The 8,939-nt window shown below is 39.8% G+C and overlaps 1 protein-coding gene across 1 annotated transcript; it reads left to right on the top strand.

Annotated features, from left to right (window-relative positions):
* Positions 1-505: 505 nt before the first annotated feature.
* LOC148029489 (putative clathrin assembly protein At5g35200) lies at positions 506-7,753 on the top strand. The gene is made up of 16 exons (XM_087688329.1): positions 506-822; positions 1,260-1,553; positions 2,376-2,445; positions 2,557-2,654; positions 3,632-3,773; positions 3,851-3,954; positions 4,049-4,132; positions 4,224-4,274; positions 4,373-4,438; positions 4,534-4,599; positions 4,755-4,835; positions 4,922-5,002; positions 5,150-5,317; positions 5,463-5,529; positions 5,735-5,865; positions 7,069-7,753. Exons 2-16 carry the CDS (start codon positions 1,455-1,457, stop codon positions 7,438-7,440), a joined length of 1,680 nt encoding a protein of 559 aa, XP_087544455.1. The 5' UTR covers positions 506-822; positions 1,260-1,454; the 3' UTR covers positions 7,441-7,753.
* The last annotated feature ends 1,186 nt before the right edge of the window (positions 7,754-8,939 follow it).

Raw genomic sequence — 8,939 nt, 5'->3', positions numbered from 1 at the left:
TTGCACACATTAAGATGTGTCTATTCTTTGTTCTAATATACATTCATCAATAAGCATAATGGATGAGGCCACAATCATACCTCTTTCTTTTTTTCAATTGGTTTATGTACATTAGTCGATACTGATACTTTTGTTATGACATGCATTGATGAATAGGGGTATTTGATGATTGCCAAGGCCGACATCATAACTCTTCCCCCCTCTCAACCATAATTGCATGCATAGCTTGGAGGATTTCAAAACATCGACGACAATGGATCAATCACATGGAGCATTGGTTAATTGCTGAGACACGCTATCATTTGCCTCTCCCTTCTCGATGGCCTTCTCAAGGATTCCATTGGGTAAGGCCCCACAAAAAGGAAGAACAAACCTAGGCGCCCTAGACACAACTCCAAGGCGCTAGCCTGCTGCCTAGGTATCGAGTCAAAAAGTAGACGCGGCCGACCGCCATCACCTAATCTAAGAATAATCGGATCGCAATTAAGATTAAGATGAGATCAGATTAGAAGAGCGTTGGAGTAAAGTCCACTGGGCTTATTTTTCGCTGGTTTGCGCTCTGGCCTTCTTCCATGTGCTCCAGTGTTTGAATCGGAAGCTGCCCTTCATTGAGAAGGGGGGTTTCGCCCATATTTGTTTCTTTTTTCGGGGGCGAGGATACAATTGGATTTCCGGAACGGGAAATCGGGTCGCCCTTGTGTGCAGCTTTGACCTTCATCCGATTGAGCTTGGAGCAACCCGTCTCTCTCTTTTGTGGGTATGCCCCTGTGTCCCGGATTCGGTCTTCTGGTTCTTGCAGAAGTCGTCAGCCGTCGCTTGAAGGTGAGCGTCTTTGCATCTCTAGGCCTGACAGAGCTTGATTTGGTCTCAGCAAGCTTTGGCATAGATACGCAGATGTGAGTGCGTTTCAGGGGATTCAACAGATGTTGCTTGATTTTTTGATTATATCCTGACTTTGAATTAGGCTTGGAATCAACAGAAATCTGGCTGTTTAACCGTTGTGGGACATTAATCTGAAGATTTTGATGACGTCTTTGCATGCCAATAAGCAGGGGAATCAACGGAACTCTGGCTTTGTTACTTGTTTGGGACATCAATCTGAAGATTATTGAATGATGTCTGTGAATGTCCATAAGCAGGGGAACGAACAGGAATCTGGCTGTGTTACCTGTTTGAGACACTAATCTGATGAGGATTTTTGAAAGTTGAGAATTGTCGATGCTCTGTTTGGTTGATGAGAACAGCTGACTTGATCTCAGGTTTGAATTATTGTGGAGGACAATCGGTTTGCACCACAGGAAGCGTGAGGATTTTGTTGAACTCGTGGTTCTCCATTCTCAAAGTTCATCATCTCTTCGAATCTTCCAAAGGAGGTCTTTTGCAGGCGGCTAAAACAGTCTAGGCACAGATTCAAGGCTTCTTTATGGTGATCTGCAGTCTCTTAGCCTAATATCATGTCAGGAGCTTCTACTCAGGACAGTCTAAGGAAGGTCTTAGGTGCCATCAAGGATTCCACAACTGTTGGTCTTGCACAGATCAACAGTGATTACAAGGTTTGTCATCACTCATGTCTTTGCTTTCTTCTGTCTGCATTGCATTTTCAGTGCTATACATGATCCTGAGTATGCCCCACACATAATGCAATTGGTAGAAGCCAATCAAGGTCAGATTCTGGGCATTTACAACATGAATCTAATCTCCACATGCTTTGATCTGTTGTATCTCTGCAAGGTTCTGTGTACCTTGAAGTAACTGATATGAAGTTACGGCATGTTGGTGGTGTAATTTGTGTCTTGGATGCAAATACCCGTTGATGTGCTCCTTATGGCTGTCCATAAGCTGGGTTATGGTCTTTGAATTTGATTGTTAACATGTACTATATGTTTGACAATAGATGCTAGGGTGTTGATTAACATTGGGGCCGGCTGCACTTTGGTGCAACTAGTTTGGAAGCTTCAGATAATGGGATTAAGTTTTTCTCTGTTTCTCGTCTTCTTCAACATTTGAAGAAAAAATTTCTTCTTTGTTTGTTTCAGCATTTCTAATCTTCTTGTCAAGTGTTCATAATAGGAATTGTTTCATAAGAACCCAGCTGATTTAAGAGAATCAGGAACTCTATTGCTTTTTGTTGCAATTTCAGAGCATGAAAAATGAAGGGACTTAAAGGTCCTTATATTTTTTGGCTGCATGGGGATGCTGAAGTTTAGGTATTCCTGGGAGAAAACAATAGATTCCTTGTCAGGATTGGAGAAGACTTTCAATTGCATTCCTTGCAGATTACATGTTTTTGACAGGAATTCATGCAAAACAGTGTTTTGCTTGTGATGTAGTGCTTGCAGCCTTTGTTCTAAAATGTATTCGTTTATGTTAAACAGGATCTGGATGTAGCAGTTGTCAAAGCCACTAATCATGTTGAATGCCCACCTAAGGAAAAGCATGTTCGAAGTAAGCAGTGCTTTTGTTATTTTATTATGTTTTATTTTGTCCTGAGGATCAACGACGACCTTAAGACATAGATGGCTAGGTATTGGACCTCATGTTTGTCCATTTGTGCAGCCATATTCTCTGCTACTTCTGCTGCACGACCACGTGCAGATGTGGCATATTGCATACATGCTCTTGCAAGACGACTATCAAAGACTCATAATTGGACTGTAAGCTTGAAAACTGACCCATGTTGTCGTTACATTTTGTTACATGTGTTGCACAATTTTCCAATATTTTTTAATACTAGTCTTGTAATTCACTACAAAAGTGGCTATGAGCCACTTTAGTGGCTCAAGTCCTATTTCACTATATTTGAAATTAACATGTGCATACGATATCAAAATTGGATGGAACTTTACCAATATTTAAGATAGTAGAATAAAAGATTTGGAATAAGTTTAAGTGGAAATTTATCTGCTACGAAAGTTGGATTTTCAAAAGTGTGTGAAAATTTGTAAAAAACAACACTATGAAGCTCTTAAAAAAGTTTGTGGTTTTTATTTAATTGGAAATCTCTTAATGGGAATGCATTCTATGCATATCAAAGTATTTTTAATGAAAGTTTTAGCTTGATAAATTCTTTTTTGAGATGGTTTTGATAGAAGCACTAAAAGTTTTTACTTTTTTGTGAAAATTGTCTCAAAAGTGGACATAGAAATATACACTTCCTAGCTAGTTTTGACCCTTTCTATTTTTTTTTCAACTACCATCTTGTTATTTATCACGTTTCCCTAAAACCTTTTTTCCTTAATCTTTCTCATTGATGAGAAATGAAATTTTTAGTGGAGGGTCCAAATTGCCACAAAAGTGGTTTTTTCCCTACAAGACTAGTGTTATAGTGGAGCTTGAAAACTTTGAAATGTTAGCTTTGAAACTTTGCAAGAATAGTAGAAAGCTTTTGGCTTTTCTATCCGTCTTCTTGTGCTTCACTAGGTATGTCCTGGAATTTTTCTTATCTGAATCATATTGGTATTTAAAGGGAGCTCTTGTTCAAGATTTTGTTCCAACAGAGTCCTATTTGAACAGCATATGGAGTGAAAAGTTAATCTCTATGTATTTATTTCACACATTTGTATGCACTCAAGTTCCTTTTGAGATCTATGTTGCTTGAGCTTAATGCAAGCAACTGTTGCTCCATTGGAAGGTTGCCTTGAAGACTTTGATTGTGATTCATCGCACTCTACGAGAAGGCGATCCTACATTCAAAGAAGAGCTTATGAATTATGCCCGATCCAGAGGGCTTGTGTTCAATATGTCTCATTTTAAAGATGATTCCAGTCCTAATGGTGAGTGACAGTGATCTTCTGTTTTAATGTTGAAGTATGTGCCTTACTCTGAACTTTTCTTTTTGTTTTATCTTCAGCTTGGGATTATTCTGCATTTGTCCGCTCCTATGCACTATTTTTAGAGGAACGGCTTGAATGTTACCGTGTAATTAAGTATGACTTAGAATCAGAACGGTTTCTGGTGAGTTCTAGCTACTGCTAGACCCAATCTGGTAATTTCTTTCATCATGTTATGCATCAATTTTATCTCAGTGCTTTTGCTTGGCACAATGCAGAGGACGAAAGAGCTTGATACTGTTGATTTGTTAGAGCAAATGCCAGCTATGCAGCAACTTCTTCGCTCTGTGATAGGGTGCCAGGTGTGTTTTAAACTTGTATTGGCTCCTAATTCGAGATCTGTGAAAACTTGGAGTAATCAGGGCTGAATTCCCTTTTCTTTTCTCTTGGCAGCCTGAAGGAGCAGCATATTCAAACTATGTCATCCAGTATGCCCTCAATCTGGTTAGCAACTTATCAAAGAACGGCTGGATAACGTAGTATTCCTCCCTGTTTAGGAGAGTAAAGAGCTAACATGAATACGAGTTTCACCTTGTTGGCAGGTGTTGAAGGAAAGCATCAAACTTTTTCATGCTATCAACGATGGTATGATCAATCTTGTTGACAAGGTTGGTTGTGGAGTTTTGTACTTTGAATGAATGCAGTTTGTTGAATTTCTCTGAGAAGCTAGGTAAACTGGTGGTTTACGATCCTTTCTTGCCAGTTTTTTGAAATGCAACGACATGATGCTTCGAAGGCTCTTGATATATACAAACGTGGTGGACATCAGGTTGAATTTTTATCAACAGGGTTTGGTAGTGATTTTTGGCTATCTGTGGTTTTGTGAAACTTTTTGTTGATGCACTCTAAACATGCACCCTTGCCAAATAAATATTGACCTAGCTATTCTGTACCTATGTTTGCTTTTTGGATCATTTTGGGCAGACAGAGAAGCTTTCTGAATTCTATGACATTTGTAAGGGTCTAGATTTCTCCCGCAGTATGAAATTTCCTCCTCTTGAGCAGGTTCAAAAGGGCTCTCGAGTCTTACCATTCAAGTGCTTTGTAAATTTCTCTATTTGCGCTCTTATTCTAGCCTGTATTTGCTGCAGCCTCCACAGTCTTTCCTGTCCTCTATGGAACAGTATGTCCGTGATGCACCCCGTCAATCGTCAGCAGTCCGAAATGATCTGGTACTTTCTGTTTGGATGCACTGCAACACCCATAGAGGTGTTTTACATGTACAATTTTTCCCATGCTGTGTCAAAGGTGATATTAATGTTTCTTTCATCTGTTCTTTTTTCTTGTTTTTCTCTTTTTTGGGGGGGGTGGGGGGGCAGGAAAATACCACACTAAAAAAGACTCTTAGCATCCCAGCTCTGGAGTATCATAAGCCTCCTGAACCTGAAGAATCAGCACGACCTTCTAAACCTGAAGTAGAAGAGAAGCCTCCTGCCGTGGACATCCCTGTTCCTGCAGCCCCTCTGAATGAGAATGTTGACCTTCTTGTAAGCACTCCATTTGAGAATCTTGCCCTTTCTTTTTTCCTGGGGATCCGGTAGTTTAACTAGTTTTGATTAACAGGAAATGTGTTGATGATCCAGCAGTTTGAAAATTGTGCTCATTATTTTTGACATGTGCCGATATGAACAGGGTCTGGATGATGTTAAGGCAGATCCATCTGCTCTAGAGGAAAGCAATGCTTTAGCTCTGGCAATTGGTAATATGCAATATCAATTTAGGGTTCTGAAGTGTGTATATTTGAGCACCCTTCTTCCATGATTGAAGTATTGAAACTTGCATGTATTTGAATGCTTGCATCTTCTGTAAATGATGTGCGATAAATTCAGAGTCATAGCTCTAGATGTATACTGGCCTACTTTTATTACTTGATGTGCTTTGAGATCTGTCTGGATGATTTTCAGTGCCATCTTCAACATCTTCAGCGGACAATGGCAACAGAGGGTTTGACCAAGAAGCTGCCGTGACTGGTTGGGAGTTGGCTCTTGTGACCACCACCAGTAGTAATGATAGTGCTGTCAATCACAGCAAGTTGGTAAGACCTGATCCATGCTCATCGATAAAGGAGCAGGGCTTAAGAGGCCCTATCAAACTGTTTGTAGTATGTAAAGTCTTCTGCAGTTTGCTTAATCAGGATTCATGTCATGATCCATATATTGTTGCTCTAGTTTGAATTGTAAGGATTGAAAGGCAAGTGTAATAACAATCCCAGTAAGCAGACAGAAGACTTCTCCAGTAGACTTGTGAAAGGGGATATCTTGAACTCCATTGCTGAACTGTTCATGACAAGAGCATCCGCCCTGAGGCCTCAAAAATTTAATTGTTATTCGTGAAAGCTAGGAGTCCTTGAGATCCAACCATAAGTTTTCATGAAGATTCATGGGTTGTTAGCTTACCCACAGTTTGACTGCTGATTGGAAGGATTGCGATTCCCAATCTTATTTTTGCAATAATGATGACAACTGCTTGAGCTGAGTAGTTTGTAAAGTCAGCTATATGAGAGTTGGGTGGGTGTCTGGTAACTTGAATCCTCATAATGCACTGGCCACTGAGTGCAGAATCAAGATATTCTCAAGGGTCCTTGGCTTATCGAAGGCATGGGTGGAGCTTGGGCCATGACATTAAGAGCTATTTATAATGAAGAATTTACATGGGGGTAAATAAGTTGCAAAGTCAGCTTTAGGAGTGGAATTTTAATTAGGGAGATTCAACTAATTGAAACTCCTGGTATTTCACTAGCCATTGGTTGAACAACTTCCATCAGTTCTATATGTCCTTGTTTATCAAAGTCAACATTGATTTCTATGTCCAAGCCCCCTGATTGCAATTTACTTATTGCAAATATTATGAAACATTAAGTGCAGATGCTGATGCCTTGGCTGTGGATGCTGAAGATTGAACGGCTGAAGGGGCTATGGCCATGACACTTGTTGAACCTCTTGCACTAATCTTCTTTTTGAATCTCTGTTGTTGCTATGGGGACTGTAATTAGGGTAGCTTCTTGTATAAGAGCACAAAAGGTATGTTATTGTCGGGTGCTGGAAATTGGGAGTCGTGGCTTTTACTGAACCGTTCATCTTTTAAAAATCTGCAAACACTTGTGGAACTTGTGTTTCCATCAGCTGATATTTTAATAATTATGTGGCAGAATCAGTGTTCGCAGTCTTGAGTGCTTGTGTATAGGATTTTTTCAGTTCGAGGAGGAAAAGTAATGGTAGTCCAATTTCTTTGTACCCAGGCTGGTGGGCTAGATCGCTTGACACTGGACAGCTTGTATGATGACGCAATGACAAAGAGGGCTTATCAATCATCTGGTAATTATGGAGTGAGTCAAATGGGGGCAAATCCATTCCAGCCACCTCCAGCCATTCAAACTACTCAGCAGGACCCATTCTTTGCATCAAACAAAGTGGCTGCCCCCACAAATGTACAATTAGCACTTGCCCAGCAGCAACAGGCCTTGATGATGCAACAGCAAATGATGCAACAGCAGATGATGAATGGACAAGCAATGAACCCGTATGGATATGGTATGCCTTATATGATGGGTGTAAACCAACCCCAAGGTCATGTGCAAAGCAATCCCTTTGGAAATCCAGGTCTTCTGTAGATAAGGGACCTTATAAGGTACACGCTTGGATTCATTTGTGAAAGGTACACCTGGTCAGCCTTTCCATTTTTTAATAAGGCACACAGGAACTTTGATTCCTGATAGATTTTGTTAGTGCATGCAATCAGTGATTGGGTGCGTTGGAAAGGTAGGTCTAAGTATGATTTTTTTCCTCCCCCCCCCTCAGAGAAACATTTGTTTGCCTGAGCTTCACATTGGATTCTTTAGACAATTGTTGTATCATGCAAGAGGTTGTATATTATGAGACATCAAGGTTCCAATTTGTGGATATACCTCAATGGATTTTGTTGGATGTGTTCTTAGTCATGTGACTTTGGCAGATTAGTGACTGTATGTTTTCAATCATATATCTTATGTCAAGTGTTCCTCTGCAGAATGCGTTGCAATGCCACATCTTAAATCTTTTATGATTTCGGAGTTTTAATATCTTAAATCTTAGGGTTTCAGAGTCTAACATCTTATGGAAACATGAACTATTCTTGCAGGTGATTGTTTGTCTAATAATGTTGCACATATGTTCAAACTGGCAATTAACTGCCGAAAAGACACTTTTCTGAAAGAATTGTGTAATGTAAGCAGTTCTATCCTGGTCTATTACTGTGGCCTTCCAAACATCCCTCAGGCTGCAATGCGATATCTTCAAATCTTGAGTGTTTTAGAGTCTAACATCTTATGAAATCTCAGAAGATTCTTGCAGGTAGTGCAATTGTTTAATCTTGGATGTTTGTTCAAAATGGCAGTTTACTGCAGAATAGTTTTTTCCAAGGACTGTAATTTAAGTGGCTCTGTCATGGTCCATTACTGTATCCTCCCAATTATGATGCTACAGCTACATCATTTAAGGGTTGATTTCAGGTTTTCGACTGAAGCAACGATGCCTATGTTTATGAAATTAAAAGACACAAGTTCTGGGCATTCCATTAATGAGCTTGAAATCAAGTACCTGCTTAGTATCAACCAGAGCAGTTAGAGCCAACTAACATTATGCAAAAGCTTAATGTGTTAAAGGTATACAAGGTCTTAGTGGGGAGATAAACATGTAGTTCCAAATTCAAGTTGACTAGGCAGCAAAGTTGAATTACTCTTGAGTGACCATTAATAATGAGTGAGATCATTTGTAATTTGTTCCAGTTTGCTGCAAAGATATAAAATGGACCATTTTTTGTGAAGGTATGCTATCAGACAATGCCAAGAAATGACGTCTGGTCTATTAAGTTGTTATGATTGCTCACCACAATGTTAGTTAGGGATAAGGAGATCGTACATTTTTGACAGCTGATTTTTCGAAGTTAGTAGTGTAGGATGCATTATGATGTGCACCCTTTCCATGCTTCTACGTGAGGATGGATATTAATGTCTGTGTGAGCATAGGTCATCCATGATCCTGCGAAATGTAGTGAATCAAGGTAATCCCCTTTGGAGGATTGTTGGACTTGTGCAAATACTTAAAAACCTAGTTTTGCGCTCATTGGTGTAAA

Source organism: Lygodium microphyllum, chromosome 11 (assembly GCF_053477565.2).
Source record: "Lygodium microphyllum isolate KBCC chromosome 11, Lygodium_microphyllum_v1.1.10, whole genome shotgun sequence".
Classification (NCBI taxonomy): Eukaryota; Viridiplantae; Streptophyta; class Polypodiopsida; order Schizaeales; family Lygodiaceae; genus Lygodium; species Lygodium microphyllum.
Note: the sequence above shows the minus strand (reverse complement) of the source record. Positions and strands in the feature narration are given on the sequence as shown.

Excerpts from the sequence above, each read along its gene's own strand:
- LOC148029489 (XM_087688329.1), top strand. The coding sequence starts at position 1,455 with ATGTCAGGAGCTTCTACTCAGGACAGTCTAAGGAAGGTCTTAGGTGCC. Across the intron at positions 4,275-4,372 it reads TCCAGTATGCCCTCAATCTG|GTGTTGAAGGAAAGCATCAA; the intron begins GTTAGCAACTTA and ends CCTTGTTGGCAG. Across the intron at positions 5,866-7,068 it reads CTGTCAATCACAGCAAGTTG|GCTGGTGGGCTAGATCGCTT; the intron begins GTAAGACCTGAT and ends CTTTGTACCCAG.